The 23,463-nt window shown below is 50.0% G+C and overlaps 1 protein-coding gene across 9 annotated transcripts in view; it reads left to right on the top strand.

Annotated features, from left to right (window-relative positions):
• Nucleotides 1-22,340, top strand: part of Ano10 (anoctamin 10) — a 111,023-nt gene extending 88,683 nt beyond the window's left edge. For 6 of the 9 annotated variants that reach the window (XM_027415467.2, XM_027415468.2, XM_027415471.2 and 3 more), the window contains 2 exons: nt 21,528-21,621; nt 21,783-22,340. In XM_027415467.2, the coding sequence (XP_027271268.2) occupies nt 21,528-21,621; nt 21,783-22,072 (384 nt within the window). In that variant the 3' untranslated portion in view covers nt 22,073-22,340. The remainder of the gene's footprint in view (nt 1-21,527; nt 21,622-21,782) is intronic. The other 3 variants (XM_035444076.1, XM_027415472.2, XM_027415469.2) reach the window with 1 other exon arrangement.
• Nucleotides 22,341-23,463: the final 1,123 nt, after the last annotated feature.

Here is a 23,463-nt window from a genome sequence, read left to right as displayed (position 1 = left end):
CTTTTGGGATTACCTTCTAACCAGCATGCCAATGACCTTGACTTGGAGCCCTGGATACATCTCCCGGGGATGAGCCGCACTTCAGTGAACTGGGAAGGAAAAGTGCCAGAAGCGGAGCTCTGTCCTTCCCAGTGTAGCATTCCTAACCACACAGGCAGACCAGACTCCTGTGAGGTGAGAGCTAGCAGGGAGGGCTCGTTTGCTCTGGTGTTGCAATAGCTCAGACGAGGTCTTCAGGAAGAGCTTGGATGGGGACCACCACCACAGGATGCTCTTGGGTCTTTACCGATTGCCTTATGCAGTGCCCAGTAATCTTAAGATTCAATTAAAAATAGAAAGGAGTACTAGCCAAGAACCATCTGGTAACTTGAGTCCAGTACATACCTGGGAGCAAGCAGTCAGAAGCCACTTAGATAGCCACTCTGGGTGGCCAGACCTTGCTGAGTCCAGCGCGTATACATGAGCCACAGAGTAGGGACAGACTCCTAGAGCCTCCCAGAAAGATGGTAGCCTCTGAAATAAGCTCAAAGAACAAGACAAGGACAATATTCAGCACAGGTATATGGCTCAGAAGGGCTGGTGGTCAGTCCTCACCAGACACTGCCTGTCCAGCCGGGATAGAGCTCAGAGGCAGAGAACTTGCCAGGCATGTGTGGTGGTGTGTGTGGGTTCCTTCCCCAGCATAGGAAGAATAGACATTGTCTTGGTTTTCTGGGGTTAAATACATTTTAACCATTTCTCCAACATCTCCTGAGAGCTTCTGAATGCATCCATTCCCCACTTCTGTGTCCTCACATTTTTAATGGAGCATGTAAGCTTTCACAGCAGAGGATGAGGATGTGGGGGCATTAGACTCTTAAATTCAGAGTGGAATGTTTGAAGCGGGGTATAGGGGTCTCTGCATTGCCTGTTGCATCATTCTGTAAATCTAAGACTTCTAAAATTTTAAGTTTCTTCATTGAAATTTTTTGTTTTGATTCAAATAAAGAAAAGGCAGTTGTGAGAGTTTGGAACTCAGAGTGCCGGGTGCCAGGGCCTTGGCAGGGCCTAAAGGCCAAGTCCAGTAGGTGATCCTAGCGTTATGGGGCTCAAGAGCTCAGGCACCATCTGAGCCAGTTCATCCCTCTCTTCCTGGGTCACATAATTCATCTCACAGCCCTGTGATGCTGTTGGGCAAGCAGCTCGACCTACCTGTGTTACAGTCTTCTCATTATTCCACTGGAGCTAGGAGAGATGGTGCCTCCTGCCAGTCATAATGTCACAGTGAGGATGTAATGAGATGTCATGGTGAGAGGAGCACGGGGGCGCTGCGTGAGAGCAAGGCCTCCTCATGTGTGAGCCCTTGGGTCACCCAGCAAGGAATTCTAGGATAAAATGACTTCTGGTGCACTTCTGGGTGGTGTCTTAGAGTTTCTATTTCTGTGATAAAAATACATGACCATAAACAATTTTGTGTGTGTGTGGGGGGGAGGGTTTACTTCAGTTTACAACTCTAAGGTCACACTCCATTGCTGAGAAAAGTCAGGGCAGGATCCTGGAGGCAGGAGCTGGGTGCAGAGACTGTGGAGGGGTGCTGCTTACTGGCTTGCTCCTAATGACTGGCCCAGCCTGGTTTCTTTTTTCTTTTTTCTTTTTTCTTTTTTCTTTTTTTTTTTTTTTTTTTTTCGAGACAGGTTTCTCTGTGGCTTTGGAGGCTGTCCTGGAACTAGCTCTTGTAGACCAGGCTGGTCTCGAACTCACAGAGATCTGCCTGCCTCTGCCTCCCGAGTGCTGGGATTAAAGGCGTGCGCCACCAATGCCCGGCTCCCAGCCTGGTTTCTTACAGCACCAGAACCAACAGCCCAGAGGTGGTACCACCCACATAGAGCTGGGCCCTCCCACAATGATCATCAACTAATAAAATGCACCATAGCTTTGCCCACAGGCCAGTCTGGTGAGGCATTTTCTCAATTGAGCTTCCCTGTTCCCAGCAGACAGGAAAATAGGATATAACCTTAGAAGCAGCCGCGCCTGACTCCATGGCCCTCCACAGTTGGGGAAATTGTAGGTGTTGACTCTGGCAGCTGGTGTGTCCTGGGGAGAATATGAAATGCACACTAATGAAAGCCTTCCCACACCAGTGACTTCACAGAGGTCCTCAGAGTGGGACCATGTCAGGCTTTTGTCCCTGCACCGTGGGGTACAGAGACAGAAGGATCACCGAGGCTACCTCCATGTTCAGTGGGGGATGCTGTCCCAAGGGAATGAGGTAGAGAAGTGATAGGTGTCCTCCTCTGACCTCTGTGTGTGTATAAAGAGAGTGGAGGGGAGGAGGGGAAGGGATATGCTCCAGTAGACCCTGGCTCCTGGGCATCTCATTCTCTTCTTTTCTGCCACACCCCTCTGTTACGACAAATCTTTCCACCAAAAGCCACCCGAGCCCTACGGCCACTACCCCACTCAAGCCGAACCTCATGGCCCTTGTGGTTTGGAGCCGAGACTGGCAGGGCCACGACAAAACCCCTCTCACTTTGGGGTCTAGTCTCGTTCTCTGTCTCCTGCCACGGTGATGTGGACCACTGTACTTAGGCTGCCTCTCTTCTGTGAGCTCTCAAGTTCTCCAGTTCAGGCAGTGAACTACACAGTACAAGGCTGGCATCCAGTAGCCTCTTGATAAATATCTCAGACTTTGTTGACACGCACATAGTTCAGAAGCCAGTGTATTAAATAAATGACAATGTCCTTGGACAAAGTAAGAGTCTTAAAATAGACACAGTCAAAAATGGAAACAAGTCATTTGCCTTTCTGGGCTCACTAGGGGAAAGAATGTGCTCTGAGGACTCCCACGTGAGCCCTGCAGAAGGACCCCAGTGCTAGCTTGATAAAACTCAGACTCTCCCGCCCCCATCAGCAGTAAGGAGCACTCACGAGGTCTACAGTATAATCCGAGTTAAGCCAGGTGGAGTTCTGAAGCATTGCCCTGTGTCCTTGTGCTGAAAACCAGCAAACACAGGCTCTGGAACATCCCATACCCTGCTCTGACCCCTTTCCCTCTGTATTGTCCGTTCTCACCAGAGAAGTCTTCAAAGTGCACACATTCCTTCAAATATGGCTGCAGCTCTTAGGAGCTTAAGGACTGTGTTTGCTTTTCTCTGTAAACAGCCTGTGTCAGTAGCCATTGATCTCATTGTTTCCTAAACAAAATCTAAAATCCCAAGAGACAGAAGAAACACGGCCAAGGTGAAAAGCTTTGCTACATATATTTTACAGTGGTAAAAGGAAATTATTGAAGAAAAGATTTACTGTTGGTGGTGATCGTTCAGGGATAACTTGCCTGTGACTTGAGTCTTCCTCAGAAAGGTTCTCCCTGGACACAGGCTGTGTCCCCTCAAGGAGCAGAGTACTAAGTGAGCACCAGTGGGGGCAGGGTCATGCCTGGGTATGTTTTATAAACTACTCAGTGCTAGTCCTTGATTTCTGAGTTACCCTCTATGTCTGCACATCATAGCCACTGGTAAACACTCTACATGCACAAGACAGACACTTGTGGTTCTTTTGAGGAGTCTCGGGGTACAGTCCAGGCTGCCCCCAACTTACTATTCTGCTGACTCAGTCTGCCAAAGGCTGGGGTTACAGATGGACTCAACACACCCTGTGAAAAACACATTTTTAAACTTTTAATTACTGAGACCGGAGATCCTTTTAAACGGAATAGGTTATGTTAGCTTCACTACTGATTCACATTGCCTGGGAATCTCGCAGAGATGACTGGATAATATGACATGTGCTGCCACAGACGAGAGTGTGACAAAATGTCAAGGTTGATAGTCTAGGGGACACGGGGTTCTAGAGGAACCTCTAGAAACCTGCACATTTGCTCTCTCTCTCTCTCTCTCTCTCTCTCTCTCTCTCTCTCTCTCTCTCTCTCACACACACACACACACACACACACACACACACACCCAAGGATAGGAGGCAGAACACAGGGAATGTTTGAATTCAATAATTATTTGAAAAACCACCTAATTAAGGGGAAGCAATCACGCTAATAATAGTTCTAAAGACATAAATGACAATATTGTAATGCAAAATGAAAATACTGGTAATTAAAATTCATCCCTACAAATACTTCAGTTAGCCCTCTGTGTCTGTGGGTTCAATGTGTTTCCCTAGCCATTGTTTCCTAAGCAGGGTTATACCACACAGCTGTCTGCGTAGTGTCCTCGTTATAGTAGGTACCGGTGGCTGACCAGGGGAGGGAGGCTATGTGGGTCAGATGCTGGCTCACTGGTGCAAGGACTTCAGTGTCCCTGGGGCCAACCCCTCACTGACACTGAGGGATGACCACATGTGTCGATCAAAGCTTAAACATGACGTAGGTCAGCCACTGTCTGCATTGTATGGTTGGCAAGTGGGAATAGCACAAAGCCCTGTTGAGATGATCATGACTCCACCGCTGACTTTACAGCGTGAGAACACGTCTCTGGTTGTGCTGTGAGCTTCCAAGAGAGCCTGCAATCATCTGTGCTTCCAGTATCATACCTCTGTGGGGTTCCCCTGTCCCAGAACAACCCTGCAGCAGTAATGGAAATGTCTCTTCAGAGGCTGGGTTATTAAAACAAAGGCTTTCTGCCGCCTAAACCATTTGCTCTTGGGAAATGCTAGCTGCCATGTCCTGAGGACACTCAAGTAGTCAACAGAGACCCATATGACAAGGAAAATGGCCTGCTGCCAACAGCCCCGAGCATATCAGACTCTCTGTAAAGTCCCAGATGTGTGGACCCTGTAGCCTCTGTCATAGTACTGAGTTCTGCACACAGTTTGTCAACAGAAAAGAATGGTACACTTATAAAAGCAGATTGCTGACTGACGTGTCTGTCCATTTACGGTCACCTCCTTCAGTCTCATGCCAGCTTGGAAGACCACAGTCTGACTCCACTCTCAGAGGCTTTTCGGGAGCTCTGACCAAAGCCCCCCAGCTGCTCCCACATTCCTGACCTACCTTAGGTGTGAGGTAATGATTGATCTCTTATATACTTGCAAACCAGAAAAAAAGGCTAGCTGGGTGATCCATGACCCAAGTTTGGCCATGTTAACCGTTGATGAAGCTGGACGGTGGGCACACCAAGTTTCTTTCTCCTTGTAATTCAAGGAAAAGGGCTGTGAGGCCTGTGTTCTCTTAGCTCCCCTCCCTTCCTGATATTCATAGAGATTGCATAAAGGCATCCTATCATGGCTGCAGCGTTCCGAATACACAGACCACAGAGACTCACACTGAGCAGGCACCCCCCGAGGCGTAAGTACCAAGAGGCACCGATGACTGGGAACCATATTGGAAGTGGACACACCCAGCCAGAGGTGTGCTCTTACTCCGGGAAGTCACGAGCTGGGACAGGATCGTTGGCTGTGTTTCCTCCACTGTCCTATCCATTCCGTGGAGGTCATTGAACTTAGATGCCAGTGTTGCTCTCAAATCATCTCGGGCTATGTCTGCCTCTTTATGCTGTGTACTGGGTTAGTCAGGGCCAAGAGGTGGGGGCTTGCTTGCTACTTGGATGCCTTGAGATTTACAGTCTAGTTGCTTCCTTTCCTGGCCGTGCATCTCAATCCTCACAAGGCTTGGAAAGACAGACCTGCTCATTCCAACCTTCACTTCATCCTATGCCATCGTATTTATTTATTTAGAGACACGATCTCACTCTGTAGCCCAGGCTGGCCTTGAATTTGCCCTTCCTGCATTAGCCTCTGGAGTACTGGGACTAGCTTTATACTGAACTGAATGAAAAAGGAACAGCATGGCTGCTCCTCGGTATGGTGGAGAAGGGTTACTGTGAGATAAAAGGGAGAGCATAGCCAGAGGCGGGGACACCTGGGGGAGACCAGAACGAGCTGGACCACGTGAGGAGAGAGAGGAGAGGAGCCGAGAACCAAGAGGGGCAGCCTGAGCTAAGAGACTGGCCAAGAGGGTGAACGGTAGACCAAAAAGGGCCAGGTAACCAAAAAGGGCCAGGTAACCAAAAAGGGCCAGGTAACCAAAATGGCCGGGTTATCTAAGTATGGGCATCTGGGGGAAGGGCTGGAGAAGTTTAGGATAGGTGGTGCCAGTCAGCAGGGCCCTGTAACAGGTGGAGACTGAGGGACCCAGAGAGAGCTTGGTGGCCAGTGTCTGCTTTGATATGTTAAATGGACAACTCAGCCATTGTCCTGGGTTTGAGACATACATGGGCAGATAAAATTCCACATATCAGGTACACAGAATGGGTGTTTGAAGTAATCTGTCTTTTGATCTGTTGTATCAACCCACGTCCAGCTCCCTGGACTGGCCCATGAGTGCCTGGTGAGTTGCCCTGTTTAAACCTGGAATCCCAGTTAGACAAGGAGACTGGCCAGGGGTCTTTCAGAGCCTGTGGTTTCTGTAATGACAATGAAGAAAGACTCGGGTGGTTTCACTGTAACACAGTTACCCAGGTGTTCTTGGTAATACCATTTACAGAGGACATGGAATGTGAATGAGATCCTAGGGAACAGTGGGGAGAGCAGACATCAGAAAACCAGACCACTAATTCTACTGGTCTCTCTCTTGTGCTGCTGCAATAGCCCACTCTTCTCCCTTGAAGATTCTCCTCAGTATTGTTTCCCTGAATGTGACTGAGAAAAAGCCAGTGTTTACTGGTCATCTGTGAGTGGTTTTGTCCGGCTTTCTTGCTGGCTCTGGTTTAGAGCCCTCAGGGCAGTTCTGCCAGGAAGGTGTAGGCTCAGTGCTGGTCTTGACCCCAAGCCAGTGTAGGGGAGAGGCAGCTCCTATTGTGTGATTTGAAAAGTAAGTGGCTGTCTAGAGTCTTTCCATCCCTCACTTGGGTTCCAAGAGCCTCACTCCTGCAAGGAAATTTTTACTCATCTGTTTGCATTGTCTTGGCAGAAACTGACAGGCATATTTTTTAATTTGCAAGTCTGGATTTCCTGGCAGCATTAGAGAAAACGAACTGCCACACGTCTGAGAGGCAGCGCCTACTCTGTTTTCACATGTGAGAAAAATTGTTCTGATTAGAGACAGATTAAATCTAGGTTGCTTTTTGGTGGGGGGGGGACATGAGGAAATGTTAGTAATATATTGACTTTTTATCAAGTATGCACCATACAAAACTTGTGCATTATTTATTTGTATGTTAATGTATGGGTGGTTTTTTCTCCTGGTAACAGCAGGCAAGGGGAAGGTTGACAGTCAACCCTGATCTTCCAATTGGGATTTGAATGACTGTTCTCAAAAGAAAGCATTCTTCCTCTATAAGTGACAAAGATATATGTGTGTTGTGTGTTTATGTGTTCCTGTATGCGTACACAAGTGTGTGCGTACACAAGTGTGTGTGCATACCCATGCACCTGTGTTTATGTGTGAGTGCATGTGTGAATGGTTGTATGTTCATGTGTGTGTACATGTGTGCTGCATGTGTGTATTAGGTATGTGTGCATGCCTATATGTACATGGGCGTGTGATACTAGGGACGGAACTGCTACACGGGGCCTCTTCACTCTGAGACAGCATCTTGCTAAGTTGCCCGTGCTGGCCAAGTCGAGATCCTTCAGCCACAGGAATGAAAGTAGCTGTGTCTAGGTGTGCACAGCCTCCCCTGGCTTAGGTCACTTTTAAATGTTGCTGTGCTACAGGATCACAAAAGCGCCTTCCCTCTTACCCTACTCTGAGGGAGTGCAGCGCCTTCCCTCTTACCCTACTCTGAGGGAGTGCAGCACCTTCCCTCTTACCCTACTCTGAGGGAGTGCAGCACCTTCCCTCTTACCCTACTCTGAGGGAGTGCTGTGCCTTCCCTCCTACTGTGCAGTTAGGTTTGGAAGTCTTGGCCACATTCTTAACAAGTGCAAACAAGGAAGGGAAAATTTAAGTGTGTGTGGCTTTTTCCTCAAAGAACCCTCCAGCTATGGATGAGACGTGAGGCATGCAAGCATATGTGGATGACATCATTCCCCTTGACCTATTGAGGTGAACCCCCACAAAAAGGTGACATAACTGTTGCTTCCACAGCCTAGTCCTGTTCTCCAGGGAGATTCCAGGCCTGCACGGAAGGTCAGAGAAAAAGACCTGCATTCTTTTTGTGTGTGTTTCTCGAGACAGGGTTTCTCTGTGTAGCTTTGGAGCCTGTCCTGGCCTCTCCTAGCTCTGTACACCAGGCTGGCCTCAAACTCACTGAGATCTGCCTGCTTCTGGAATGAAAGGCATGCACAAATACCGCCCAGCAAGACCAGCAGTCTTTGGCAGCATCCTTAGGCCAAGGCATTCTGGGAGAGCTCTTAAGCTTGTGACTCTGAGGACTGTGTAACTGGAGGTTTCTCTCCTGCCTGCCAGTTCCCAAATAACCATTCTGAGGCTTAATGTTAATTTCAAACTGTTTGGCCTGTTAGCTCAGGCTTTTAGTAATTAGCTTTCACAACTTAAATTAACCCATTTGTATAGTCTGTATATCACCATGTAGCCGTAGCTTACCAATGGTTCCCAGACATATTTCTCCTTTGGCAGCTGAACGACTTCTCCCAGGCTCCGCTTTCTTTCTCCTCACGCCTTTGCTTGGATTTCCCACCAGGCTCTATTCTGCTTGGCTATTGGCCAGATCAGCTTCTTTATTAACCAATGGTAATGAGACATATCCACAGCACACACAAAGGCCACTCCATCAGGTTGGGGCACATCTGAGCTATGGTGTGGGAGAGACAGGCAAACGGTGACAAGTCCAATAGCCTTGGTTTTGGCCAGGTGATCCCTGAAGAATCCCCATGGCTACACTCAGCCTATGAACTGTAGGGTGGGGTGACCCAGAGTTTGTCACAGGAGGGTTCGCCGTGGGAGAAGCCAGCACCATCCTTATAGGTACCATGTTCCCAAAGGTGGGGAAGGAGGTTGGAATGTTGTGGTGGAATTGGCATCTTGACTTTCTAGGCTGGTCAGGAAGGATAAGAAGAGGTTTCCAGATTGTGTAAGTCCACCTGTATCAAGCATAGCTGATCCTTGTCAGCCACAAGCTGTGTACAGCACACAGCTCTCACACAGTGCTGTTGACTCGTCAGCGTAGCAGCTGAGGTCCCCAGCCCCCAAGAATGTGGTCACAGTCAGTTCTAACTGACTCCAGTGTTCGCAAATTGTTGCATATGGGGAGTGAAAGTACCTTCCGTTCTGGATTTTGATGTGTGGTGGCTATGTCCTGTGTGCTGAGTCAGCACAGACCACAAAAGTCCTCAAGACTTAGCCGGAAACAGAGCCCCATGCCACCCCAGGGTGCACAGGAGCCCTGGGAAGGTGTTATGGAGCAGTTTCCAAGAAGATGGGATTTGTCCTGGGACCCAAGAGCTGCATTTCTCAATGTGTTGTGTTCATGTTCTTCATAGATACATGTGGGGTTAGCCTGCTTTTATCCTGATGGTAAGGCAGAACCCAAAGATAGGCAAGTAGGGCATTCCAGAGGCAGAGGCATGAGAATGGCTGAAAGTTTCAGGCTAGCTTGAACTACATAGTGAGTTCCATGCCAGTCCAGGCCAAAGAGTGAGCACCTGTCTAAAAAAATGGGAGGGGAACAGGAACGAAGGGGGGGGTGGAGGAGGGAACTAGGGATACATAGGAAAGAAAAGCCCCTCATTCCAGAATTCAGCCAGAGCCTGGGTCTTTAGCAAAGTTGAGGAAATGAAAATTGACTGTGCAGCCAATGCATTTCTTCTTACAGAAACACCACCAAGGACGTGAAAACACAAAGTGCTCACTCAGTGCCAGAACGTTTGCAGCCACCCCACTCTCATCCCTGAATTCAAACAATGCATTTCACTTAAAGAAACTCTCCCTCCTTTCCTCCCTGCCCCCCTTTCCTTCCCTTGCTCCTGATAAACCCCATGGGTTTGGTTCAGTCTGGCTCCTCCTTAGACTCTCTCTATCTGCCCAGTTAGAGGCTGTTTCATGATCCCCAAGGGCACCCTGTAGCCTTAGGCATAGCTGGGCTAGGGGCGGGGCAGGGGCTAGGGCTGGGGAGCTGACAAGGGAGCCAGTTCTGGTTTATGGTTTCATTGTTTTTTCCTTCTTTTTTTCACATCACACCTTCAATTAGATATTTCATCTTAACTACTATGCTACTTGAAGTAAGTAAAAGAAAATTGTTTTTTCTCCAGTTCCAAAGAAGTAGACAATTACCCCTGGCAAAGTGGCTAGTGAGACTCAACAGTGTCTTATGAATTTGTCACTAATTAGGCAGTGAGAACCATATATTTTAGGCTGAAATTCTAGTTTGAACAAAAGCCTAGAGATTAAAATGTGATAAGAAATCATTTGCCAGTTTCTTGTGAACTGAAAGCAAGCTGGGAGCCCATAAAGTCACCACATGACGAGTTCCTGGAAAGTCAGTAGGATGCCACCTCTGTCCGTTCAGTGCTGTGACAAAGTCTGAATACAAGCGATATGTGTGTCACGTGTAGTTGTGCAGACCAGGAAGCCAGAATTAGGGCTCTGTTGGACTCTGTGTCTGGAGAGGCCTTGCTCACAGTCTCAAAGATGGCCTTGCTGCTGCAAGCTCACATAGTTGGAGGTGGGGGGGAGGCTTGATCAGGTCTCTGTGTGTGTGTGTGTGTGTGAGAGAGAGAGAGAAACAGAGAGAGAGAGAGAGAGAGAGAGAGAGAGAGAGAGAGAATGAATCAGGGCTTTAGTCCTCACACATGCTTGGAAAGTACTCTGCCCCTGGCACTCAGCAGTGTTCCCAGCCCATCAAGTCTGTTTTTTGGGAATACTAATCCCTTTAATGAAGTTCTAACTCCTGATGGCTCAGCCACTTCCCAAAGCCCCACCTTTCTGTGCACCACAGTGATGTCTGGGTTCCGACTTGAATGGTGGGTCACTAACATTCAGCCCTTGTAGATTTCCTGAGTAAAGATGGCCACCATCATATCACCTCTGCCCCGCCTCCCACACACAGATCCTCCTAAGAATGCCAATTTGATTCCCTAGGACCTCCCCCCCCACACACACACGCACACACATGCACACCCCATGAGAGAGAGCTTGTGCCTAGGTGTTTAGAGTTCACCAAGTGGCCAGGTTTCTTGAGAGGAGAGCACTGGAATCCTGAAAACCTAGAAACAGCTTGCCAGAAGATCCAAGCAACACAAGGGAGTTGGAGTTTGTTCAGGGTTAGGACATATTAACTCAGTTTGCAGCTAAAAACTATAGTACAAATCTTAACCATTTTTTTAAGCCTTCATTTATTTAAAACCATGAGAAACTTTGGAGCTAATGTTTGCTTCAGCATTTGATGTGCTTGCTGCATGGGAGTGAAGGATTGGGGATGGCAACACAGGCTGCCAACGCTCAGAAGCCCGAGGCAGGGGAATCACAAGTATGAGGCCAGCCTGGGCTATCGACTAAGACATTGCCCCCAAAACCAAAACCAAGAAAGAAGAAGATGGGGAAAGAGCAGTGAAAGAACAAGACAGTCTGGGTCTGACTTTAAATTTGTTCAACTAGCAACAGGCTTGATACTAGAGATGCATACCCAGGTTCCTTCCAAGAGACAGGCAGGCAGGCTGAGCTGCCATGAAAGATGGCCCAAGAGAGTGGAGCTGTTTCAGCATCGTCGTCTACAGCTTTGACTGTGGTTACAGCCTTGACTGTAGTTCCATCTCTGCCTTCGTCTGGCCTGATACCTCCCCATTCTCTCTTCTGTGGGGCCAGTGTTCCTCAGTTAGAAGAAACCTGTAGTATAAGCTGCTGGGTTCTTTCCACAAGTTCAACCCTCAGCTGTTCCTGGGCAGGGGAAGGAGGGCCCTCCTCCATAAACCATTCTGTTTTAAAAGGGAAAATGTGTGAAAGCATAAATCCACTAAGAATGTCAGCTAACCACCTAAATAATCGAGAAGTTTCTGTGAAATGGAAAGCAGCATAGGGCCGATGAGAACCAGAGCTGAGGAGTAGTGAGCCTGAGCTGCTGGGAGCGGAGAGACAACCTTCTACAGAGCACTCACAGGCGCTGCGGCACCAAGAGCTCAACTCATATGCAAATAAAGGTTTGTGTTTGCACCAATCGTAGCACACATGGTATGCAGATGGTTTGTGTTTGGCCTTTAGTACCCCTCTCCAGGCCTCTCCAGGCCACCAGGGGAAGTGCTCCCACTTTGCCCCCAGGTAGAAATGATTGCAGTCACCCCAATGTCACTGAAGAGTGTGACCCCGAACATGTCTAGTACAAACTGAGGCAGACCTGGCTGAGACTGTGCTGCCAGTGGCTACTGTATTCATTTGTAGTCATCAAACCATTGTGGGATGTTCAAGATGTCTGGTGATGACACAAGCTTTTGACTGACAGTCCATTTGTTCAAGGCAGCTAGGACCGCAAGGAAGAGAGAGGGCAGTGGTTACTCATTAGACACTTATTTACAGGAGAGTGAGTATCAGAAGTACTGAAATAATTTAAATATCTTGACGTGAGCTTAAAAATAGAACTTAACACCTGCCCAGTGCTCCAGGGACAAGTGGGCCCCTTAATCTGTCTGAACCCAGGTTTGCCGCATGAGGAGTCAGGGAGGCCAAGGCTGCTGAGGACCAGGACAGACAGAACTAGGGAAGAGTGAGGTATATAGAAAGCCCCAGAGGTCTACCAAAGACCAGCAGGGCATGTGAGCAAACCGACCAGGGAAAGAGGGGAAGAACCATCAGGAGTAGAGGGGACTAAGCCTGGTGTGCAGGGCTGGGCAGTGCTGTGCCTGTAGCAGATAGAAAACTCAGAATTGAGGGGAGCTTGGAGGACACTCGGGAAAGCCTGCCCATTAGTAGGGGATAACTCCTAACTGAGCTCTCCAGTGGACCCACCTGACAAACCACAGAGACATGACCTTATAACCGTATCCCAGAACAATACACAAATTTACCTGAATATAGACACACACATACACAGTTGTGAGGAGAGTCGGTGATCAGTTTGAATTGACCCAAAGCTAAAGCATGTGGCAGAATCAGTCAGCAAAATGCTAGTGGGTCATTAAAGCTATATTCTGTGTGTTTTAACAGTTACACAAAGACATGAATGATTAAACATGTGCATCTGCTTTTTAAAGATTAAAGCCTTAGATCAGAAAACACAGTAAGTAGAATTAACGGCAGATGATATGTTAGACTAGGGAAAAATTAGTAAATTTAAGGACTTATCAATAAACATAAAATGAAGACCAGAGACAGGACAAATTTTAGAGACAAGGAATGACATCACTGAACTGTGGGATTCCCAGCAACTGAACTTTTTCAACCTGAGAAGGACATGGATGGTGCATCTGGAAATGATCTCGTTGCGTGGGTGACTGCTGGCCCCTTGCTGTGAGGACCAACAGGAGGAAAGTCAATATTGTGCTAAAGACTCTGGCAGAGTCAAGCTAAGAAATGAAGAGGAAAAAGACACACAAATCCCCTACATAAAGACACACAGTCCGTGTGTCTGGAAACTAACCCTGCAGGAGAGCACCAGGAGCCTGGAATATGACTGTCCATCCATTATAGGTCATGCTTCTGCGCCTTCATAGAACAGCAGGGTCTGCCTGTGACAGATACTAAAAACGCGTTGACTGTCTTATCGTGAGGATTGTGGCAGCCCCTGATCTGTGTTTTTGTAGAAACTGATAAGCCTGATTCTAAAATTGACATGAAAAATAAAGGACCTGAGGATAGCCAAGCTCTGAAGGAGAAGAAGGAAATGGAAGACTCGTGCTAATGTTGTCAGGGTGTGGTAGAGCCACAGTGAAGACAGCATGGAGCAGAGAAGCAGGGCAGAGCAGGGAGCCACCCATCCATGCACAGTGCTGCATTTGGCTCTGTACACAGCTTTGCAGGGGCGCAGGGTTGTAGCATATGTCTCTAGAAGGGCTGTATGCCAACAGGCAGGGAAATCAGTGCAGACCCACACTGGATCCCCAAGAAGGCCATGGCCTGAGTGCAAGTCCTAGGGGAAATAAGGCCAATTTTGGAGACCTTGAGGCAGCAGAGATTCATAGAATTCCTAAAGTAAGGAACAGGTGTCAGGCACAGGGAGACTTCAAATCTTCTCTGTGTGCTGAGAAGCCACAAGCAAAGGAAGGGATCCTGGCACTGGGGAGACAGAGATGGAAGAGCAAGGGTTTGAAGCCCGTCTGGGCTACAGAGTAAGATCCCATTGGGAAGAAGGGGAGGAGGAGGAGGGAGGGAAACAGAAGAACCCCTAACCCCTGGAGTTCAGTGCCCGGCCCTAGCACTCTGTGCCTTTTCTGTCCCACCACTGCCTTCTACACACTGGTGGGAACAGAAACCCTGTCAAGACTCCCCACAGATTTCCATTTCCTGAAATCCACAAAGCCGGAAACCGTGGGCAGCAAGGGAGCTCCTAGGAAGGGCCCTCTCTGAACATCTGTCCCCGCCCTGTCCCCCTGTGGCTGGGAAGCATGGAGGCCTCTTGAGAAAGAGAAAGGCAGCCTGCTTTCCTAGGTCCACATGTTCATGGTGAAGGAGCATTTTGTCGCATGTGTGTGTTTTGTGTACTCTGTATGTGTGTGTGTGTGTGTGTGTGGGTGTGCACACTGTGCCTGTGTGTGTGATACCGTGTGTGTGTGTGTGTGTGTGTGTGTGTGTGTGTGTGTGTGTGTGTGTGTGTGCATGCCCGTGTGTGCATGCCCGTGTGTGCATGCACGTGTGTGCATGCACGTGCAGTCGGTGGGGAAGCTGGGAGCGGGAAATTATCAGGGTGGGAAATGCAGGGTTTGGTTATTATTTCCCTTAAGTTGTAGCCAATCTTGGTAGAATAGGGTGCACAGCCTCTCACTGGAGAAGATTCCTTTGCAAGATGGAAAAAGCTCAGAAAGTAAGCCAGGAAAACAAACAGCAGGAAAAGACTGAGAGTCGAGAGGCAGGGAAGAAGAATTGTACATAGGGAAGTGAAAGCTCTAGATACTGTGAGGAAAGCAGCTGGCTCTGTGATGGAAGGCTGAACACACAGAGAGAGGATCACAACCCTGCTGGAGGAAACCTGGGGAGGCCACCCCTATGTGGGGACAGGGACAAAAGGCTTCCACCACGAGAGGCCCAGTGAGAAGCCAGTTGGCTCCTGGATGGGATTTCCTGAGTGAACAGCTAGTCTGCCAGTCCACCTAAGCACAGGACAAACTCCCATCTTGTGCATTGAAGTGTGGTAGAAAGTTTGTGCCTGGCTCCATCCCTGGGGACTTCCTGGTCTGCTGGAGAGGCTGGATGGGAGTGGGGAGGGTTCTGAGTCAGGCTTCATCTCCTAGCAGTGGAAACAAAGATGGAGGAGCTCCAGCAGGTGGGAGCCTGATGGGGGCCCCGGGAAGGTGCACAAGAGCCTTGGGGCCCCAGAGCAGCGAGCTCACTCCTGAGGACCTGAAGTACTTAGCAGTGCAGGTCAAGACCATCTGCAGGGGAACCAGCTACATGGGGTGGACGGCAAAACACATTCAGTGTTCCAAGCCAGGCTTAGAACTGAGAGTAGAAAGTATCTCAAAGTCCCCAGGATAAGCCCGTTAAAAACTGGCAGTGTGGTTGAGGGCTTTCAAGTTCTGATGTGGGCAGGGACAGCACAAGGTCTGGACAGGCCTGCCTACTCCATGGAGTTGTACCCACAGGCTCAGTGGAGAGAGCACCCAGTAATTTCCAGAAGAATCAGAGGTTTTAGGGCTTAATGGCCTAGAATAGCTCTGGGTGGTTTAAAGAGTCAAAATCATTATGTGAACTTGAGCAATATTTAAGGCCTAGGCAGGCTTTTTCTGTTTTCACAGCCAGCCATCCTTGGTGAGCTCATTTCCTCATGGTCTCAAGGTGGCTGCTACTGCTCCAGACACCACATACTCATATGCAAAGTCAGGGAAAAAAGGGAACCCAGCAGACCCACACTTAAACATCACCATCCAGGAGCCAGTGACTATGGGGAGACTGGGAGGATGACTTGACTATGTGCCCTGGAGTGGAAGTATGACCACCAGAGGGCAAACAGCAGGAGCGGCACTCTTGTTCTGAGAGGTGCAAGCTGGTCAGAAGTTGTGGGTGTCAGGAGAGTGTGCACACAGTGGGGAAACCTGAAACTGAAGACAGGATGGCGAATCACACCCGACAGGGAGAGCGGGAAAGGGGAGACTTTGGAATGCCAGTGCCCAGAGTGAAGGACGGGGCCTCCTTACAGGCTCCAGAGAAAATAGTGCACCCAGTAGGAGAAGCCTAGGCCTGAAGAGGGAATGCTGGAGCGTGCAGAGTGCAGGAAGAGCTGGCAGGCTCCAGAGCCAGAACAGAATAGGTTATCTGTTAGGAGCAGCCAAACATCTCACATTTCATTTTAGTTTTTTTCATCAGTCACAAAAGTTAAATGAAAGAAAGGAAGGGAGGAGAGGAGACAGGGGACAGGAAACGGGAAGGAGGAAGGGGAGGGTTTGCAGGAAGCAGGCATGGGGACAGCAGGTTCTTGGCCACAAAGACGGGGGAGGCCTGCGCATCATGGCTTCCTTTCATTTCTACACAGGCCACTGCTTACAGACCCTCCCCAGCTGCACGACACACTCTTTGCTCGCCTGTCTGTGTTTGCTTTTTCTCCCTCCCTCCCTCCCTCCCTCCCTCCCTCCCTCCCTCCTCCTCCCTCCCTCCCTCCCTCCCTTCACCTCCCCTCCCCTCCCCCCCCTTTTTTTTTTCTGGTCAGGGTTTCTCTGTGTAGCCCTGTCTGTCCTGGAACTCACTCTGTAGACCAGGCTAGCCTTGAACTCTAAAGCCAGCCCATCTCAGGCCACTACCCCAGGCTCTTCTTCTCCAGGCTGCCTGGCTCCTACTGAGCTGAGCTCTGCTTCCCTGTGTTCCCGCTGAGTTCCTGGGCCCAGGCCCTTAGCCTCCCTCCTCGTTGCTGGACACCAGACTCCACACTGAGGGACGTGGGGGCCTTGGTGTGCTCACAGAGCAGGGTATAAGCAGGAGCTACTTAGTGCCCTTTGGTTGGCCGGTCTAAGGACAGTAGAGCATGTCCCAGCTCTGGGAATCTTGTTTAAATGGGGGTTCTGACTCAGGGTCTGGGTGAACTCCATATCCTGCATGTGACAGGTTCCCACAGTGAGGCCCTGAATGGTGGGTGAGTTCCAGACATGCATTTCCCCACTGAGGCATTCGGGAGAGGTGGGTCTGCTCTGAGTAGAGGGCAAACACTGCCCCTGTAACGCAGAGGAACAATGGTGGCACCCACACCATGGAGTTAGGAGAGGAAGGGGGTCAGCGGTCTCAGGAAAGGGCTGAGTACAGTCAGTGGGAGCTGTTCTCACCAAATCTGGGACCGATAGCCAGGAGCTCATGGGACATACGGCAAAATAATGAATACCGTTCTTACTGGAACCTACTTTGATGGTTCTGGTTGTGGTCCTACTTTGGGATAGTATTTCTTTTCAACTGGAAACGTTCGAGGATACATGCTTCAGGAGGGCTGGTGCAAAACAGGTTTCAAGTCCCTTCCGACTCTGCTTTTTGATGGAAGGGTCTTTTGTCAGATGCATAGGGACGAGGTAATGAGCAGGGCTTTATTGTTTGGTGTCCTTCACTCTCAGCAGCTCTCTGGGAAGCACCATGGTGTAGGCACAGCAGGCTTTGTTGGCTTCCCAGGATATAAAGGGGGCATTGGAAACTGGTAGAGAGACCAAAAAGGAGGCCGTCAGATCCCTCCACAGTAGCTGCAGGGAACACAAGGTGGCCAGCATAGATCAGTAGAGGCCAGCCTTGCACAGGCTGCTGTCAATCCCAGAAGTCCAGGTTACAGATAGCCATGAACATAGGGTATGAACATCAGTGCTGGCCAAGGCCATGGACACAGGTGGTCTCAGCATCTAGAGCTGCTGCTGTCCGGAGCCCTAACTGTCTACAACTGTTGACAAGGAAATTAGTTTGGATGGAGCCATACTAGATATCCAGGCTCTCAGTTGTATTATACAAGTTGTAGGTGTTTACCAGAACATTCCATCATCAGAGTTCTGATGGAGACAAGAGAAGCCTAGAATAGAATTTTGAAAGATGCCATCTTCAGAGGGCCTGCTGGAGGAGTGTGAGCCGGAAAGACATGGCCACACAGCCCAGGGCAGAAGGAATTTCAAGGAAATGGACAGGCTTGCTGGCACATACCTGTAACAGCAGCACTCAGGAAGTGAAGGCAGGAGGATCTCGAGTTTGGGGCCAGCCCAGATTGCAAAGTAAATCTCAAAGGGGGGTGGAGGGTGAAGGGATGCTAAGTGCTACTGTAACATACAAAGGTCACTTTTTTATGACCCTTGTTTGTACTAGTGTGGCCATGGTTGGTTGAGTTACCTTACAGGGAGCCATTTCATTGAATTAATAAGGCCAGGAGCTGATCTGAAGAGATTTTGGGAACTAGAGAAAAGAAAGTAAACCAAGTAGACAGAAATATCTGTGTGTTGGCTGGGAAGAAAGGGAACAGACAGGAGGAACATAGCAAGGGACTTAGAACACAGCCCGGGCTCTCAGAACCCGGCAAGTGTCATATCTCACTTCCTTTTGGCTAAATGTGAGTGGCTTGGTCTCGCTCACACTGCAGGGTAGGAGGGTCCACAAAGGCTTGAATCCCAGGGCAGGGTCATGATGGTCATGAGACTCATGAGGGACGCTTGAGCCCTGTCCTAAGACCTAGCTGTGGGGACCAGTCCTCAGGGGATCCTGTTTGTTCCAGCCAGTTCACTGGGAGAACTCTGTTTAGGGACTCACAGTTTTCCTGGGTTCTTCTTCTGCAGAGTGACTTTAGGAATATTGGTCTGGATTTGTGTGTGTGTGTGTGTGTGTGTGTGTGTGTGTGTGTGTGTGTGTGTGTGTTTAGTTGGTTTGGTTTGTTTTTTTGTTTTGTTTTTGAGGCAGGGCCATGCTATGTAGTCCATATGAATTTATAATACTTTTTTAAAGTCATATATCAAAATCTGGTGATCCTGGCATCATATGTGTTCACTGTGCATAAGGAATGTCCCAACACTCCTGTTTCTCTCAGGTGGGCAAAGGCAGGTATGTGATGTCTTATATAATGCTGAATTGGCTGACACTGTGTTACCTATTTGAGAAGGACTCATGGGAGCCTTTGGGTTATGGTCAGAAGCCCAGATAACTGCCCTGCCCCAGTCAGTTAAATCAGGACTGAGGTGAGCACTGAGTAAGTGTGAACTAGGATCACTATCCCAGGCCAGCGCTCCTGGAAGCCTCTCAGGAGACAGATGTTATGGCTCAACTAAGCAAACTACCTCAAGGACCCCTTTCAGTGTCTACCCAAATCCCTGGAGACCAGATGCCCAGCGCCCTGTAGCCACAGGGTTCTGTGCTCCAAGGGATTGAAACCCCAGGAGGGTTCCTCTCCACTAAACAGCACTGAGCTTTGACCTGCCAGCCTATGGCCACTCGGATTCCTTCAGAATGTGAGTGTTGGGAGCCAGGTGTTAGGGTGCTTCGAAATCTTAAGCTGGGCAGTAGTTGTGATGGGAAGATTTCCAAGTGCTTTTAACAGAGGGAAGGTCTCCTGACATTTTAATGTGGGCTGAGCGAGGGAAGAGTGTGTTGTGAGTACAGAGGCCAGAGGGGCTGTCCGGGTCAGCAGGGTCCACTGTAGCTGTCCCAGGTCTGGGGGAAATGTGGACAGTCCCAGATCTTTCTGTAGTTCCTCACAGGGAGAAGAGGACCCAGATGCACACCTCCCCCAGGCTAAGCTTGGGAGCATGAGTGTTTGAATGAATCACAAGTTAAAATAACTCCGATCTTTCTTCACTCTGTTGCTATTTTATAGGGAAAGGTTAACTCTGTTATCTTAAGTTCCCTGATGTTTACGAAGGTTTTAATTTCAGGGTCTCCAAAGAGTCTAAAGGGGTGGCTTTGCTCCCTTCCTCCCCATATACCCTGGGCCAGAGTTGCTACAGAGAAACTGAAGAGCTGAAGCATAACCTTGAGATGTCCTTCAGCTAGGGCCCAACTCAATCAGGAATCTCCAGTGAGGGTGACCTAATTCTGAAGGACCAGCCACAGAGGGAGGCACAGGGGTGACATTGGCTCAGCTGGCTGAGCCACTAGGATCTATTGGTCATGGCCCTGCTCTAGGGCAAATAAAGGCCAGACTGTGTGGAGCCTGAGCACCCTGAAACCCTGTCACAGCAGAGCATCAGACTCTGGGACCTTAGACACCACCGGTCCCTTAGGACAGTCCTGAGCTAGGCAGGCTGTAGGAGAACCCCGAGAGAGGGACTGTGGTCCTTGGGGGATAACCCGCATGGGTGTAGCAATTACAAGGTCAAATGGGGACATGGTCACTTAGGGTGTGGTCATTCAGGGGGGAAATCCCATTTGCCTTGGGCTGAATCCCAGCAGGGGCTCCTTGCAAGTGAGCTGAGGGCTCCTCTGTGTCCTGCTACTGTATGTCTGGTCATCTGCACTATGAGGCTGCGGTGTAGCCACAGATACAAAAGGAGCAGCTTGCACCTCACAGGGGCTTCCCCTCACCTGAAATGCCAGGGTCTGCTTAGATTCAACACTACTCTGCTCTAAATTAACAGTCTTCCATTTCTTGGGGTCACTTGTCAACCTGGAAGTAGATGCTTTCCACCCATCTGTTCATTCTTTCTGTCATAAAGACAATTTAAATGTTCATGGGTATTTAGTGACACCAGCTGGCAGGGCCATGGTGAACCCGGGCTGTAGTGTTGGTTTCCATGACTGGGGCAGTTTCACATCGGTGACCGACAGTCATGGAGGGCTGTGAGAAGCTGGATGCTGATAGAAAAGGTGACAAACTAGGGTCTCACCTTGGGGAAGGTGCACAAAACATTGTGGTTTGTTTCTGAAGGTTTGTGGATTAATTCAAACCAACTGCATCACAGGGCAGGGATTAGGCCCTGAGCCAGCCCTGTGTCTACCCAGTGCCCCAGCCTTGCACAATACATATGCCCTGCACTAGCCACTAGTCACCCAACTCTACCTGCCTTTCCCCCATCAAAAGCTACTCTGTCCCTGTGTGGATGTAGAACAGGGCGAGGGAGACCCCAGAGCCATCTCTGTCAGGTTATGAGGAGCTGCAGGCCTCAGAGAAGCATGCATTTCGAAGATGTTCGAAGCAGGGACAGACTGCTTATGGCCTTGGAGTCCCTTCTGCCTGTGCAGCGTGCAGGCCCAGGGGCCAGCCTGGTGTGTGCAGGTCCAGTGCTGTTCATCCTTGAAGACTTTTGGTTACCATGGGTATTAAAATGCCTGCTACCAGCAGCTTCTGCTTTAAGCCGAATTCCCATGTGTTCTCTAATCAGCAGACCAGAGATGGCCACACTCTCCAGTGCTGCAGGAAGAGGTGCTCCCCAGGGAGGCTATGGCTACTGTGGGGGCAGAAACTGAGAAAGGGGAGAGACCTGCCTGTATCAGGGGCACAGTGCTCTCTGCACAGATGTGGTGCCTGGGCTCATGAGGCCAAGCTGTACAGTCTCTAGGCTCATAGGGACAGAGTAAAGACTTGGCTTTACTCTGGTGTTCTGTCTTTTCTTGGGCCCAGGACCTCCCACTCCATCCAGGGAGAAGCCAGAGGCTTCTCAGGCCCCCAGCATCACAGCAGACCCCACCCAGACTAGACATTCTCTCCAAGCCAGGTGAGGACTTCAGGGAGTAGGCTGTGGGCAGGAGCCTGGGGCATCTCCTTCCTGGAGTTCCAATTCTCTGACTTGAGAATCTGCAGAGTGGGGCCTCTGCCCTGTCCATGCCACTCCTTAGACGTGCATGACTCATTGGCTGTCCTGTGCTCTCTCAACAGCAAATGAAGATGGTGGCAGAAAACCTGAAGGAGGAGTCCCAGGAAGATGGGAAGAAAGCTCCCTGAGCCCCAGTGTGCTGGCCGTGCCATCCCCAAATTCTGCTGAGGAATACCCGCCTCACACCTGCACAGGGTGGGGGTACCAGCCTGAACTCAGGCCAGATGCTTGGCTGTGTGAAGTGGCTGACACACAGGGGGCACACTTACCCTGCAAGGTCCGCTCCATGGGAAGAGAGGCTGGGACCCTTGGTAGCTCCATGGTGCCCTCTCATTTGGCCCCTCCTAGGTGAACACACCCCAGCAGCCACCTCACTGCTCCAGAGCCCCCGCTGCCCTGAACTTCATTCCTAAGGAGTCACCAGCTTTCCACATGGCAGTCACAGTAGGTGCCAGTCACTTCCAACCCCACCAGGGCCCCGAGAGGGAGTGGTGGCTTAGGGTCTATGCCTATTATGCTGATTCACATGGGCCATGCTAAGGGGGCCCCACACCTTGACTCCTCCTGGTTCTGTGTTAACTGGCACTAAACAAGCTATTAAAGACACCCCCTCCCCCTCCCCCCGACTCCTGTTTCCTCCCAGACTCTACAAACACTTCAGCTGCCTCCTGAGCTAGGTGGTGACGTGGGGATCCCAGGAGTCCAGTGAAGTCCCAAAGCTCGCAGCCAGGCCCAGGTTTTCGAGGGACATTGCTGCTGCTGACACCTGAGGGAAGCCCAACATGGGCCGGAACTTGCAGCAGAGAGAGTGGTGTTACTGCCAGCAGTACTGGCTGCCTCCCACCTGAACCTACAGTGTTCACTGTCTTGAGGTATGACAGCCCAGCCAGGAAGCAAGGCCTATAAGGGTGGGAGCTGATGCCCTTGCTGGACCCTGTGAGCTCTCCTGGCAGCAGGCTAGCCATCTAGCTCCTCCCAGCATGAGCTCTGATAGCCTGCTCCACACAGCTCAGTGGTCTGCACCTGCATGTTCCACTTTACCCAGATAGGTGGTGGCAGCTGGCTCGGTATCACTTGTTTTTAGGAGCCCTGACTCTGACCTTTGTCCTTTACCTTGAAAGGAGAGACAGTCCAGGGAACGCTATTGCAGTGGTTTATTGGGTTCCTGATGGAACGTTCTAGATCTGGCTCATGTTTTAAACAGCCAGTAAATGGCAGCCACCAAAGACGACCTGAGCCCTGGGACCCCAAGATCTTCCCCTTAGTCCCCCAGCTCTCATCAACAGGCTCAGATAATATGGTGTCCACCCCCCACTTGGCTGGGATAAGGAGTGCCATGAGTCAGTACCCAGGACAGGACCAGGGACAGGCCTATAAAGGCTAGAATAAAGTTCAAACCTTTTTTTCTCAGAGCAGGGTGGTTGAGGCCCAAAGAGGAAAAGGGACACCCCGGGAAATGTGAGTGGGGGGCTTTGGACTCCATACCTCGTATTCTCCTAGCCACCCAGCGGCTGCCACAAAAGTCACCATGTAGGCCAGCCGTGGGAAAAAGGCCTTTGCTTCAAGAGCCCCAGGCCCAAGGGAGGCAAGTGTCAGCTCAGTCTCTCACACAAGCCTGTCTCACAGGCCCTGCCTGGAAGACTTCCCAGCAAGACGTGACATGAAGCAGCTGAGTCTGGATGCAGCCCTCACCAGGAGGGAGGTGCTCCTAGGGACAGCTACCTCAGTGTCCAAGTCCTTGCT

The sequence above is a fragment of the Cricetulus griseus genome, chromosome 4 (genome assembly GCF_003668045.3).
Source record: "Cricetulus griseus strain 17A/GY chromosome 4, alternate assembly CriGri-PICRH-1.0, whole genome shotgun sequence".
In the NCBI taxonomy this organism is placed as follows: Eukaryota; Metazoa; Chordata; class Mammalia; order Rodentia; family Cricetidae; genus Cricetulus; species Cricetulus griseus.
Note: the sequence above shows the minus strand (reverse complement) of the source record. Positions and strands in the feature narration are given on the sequence as shown.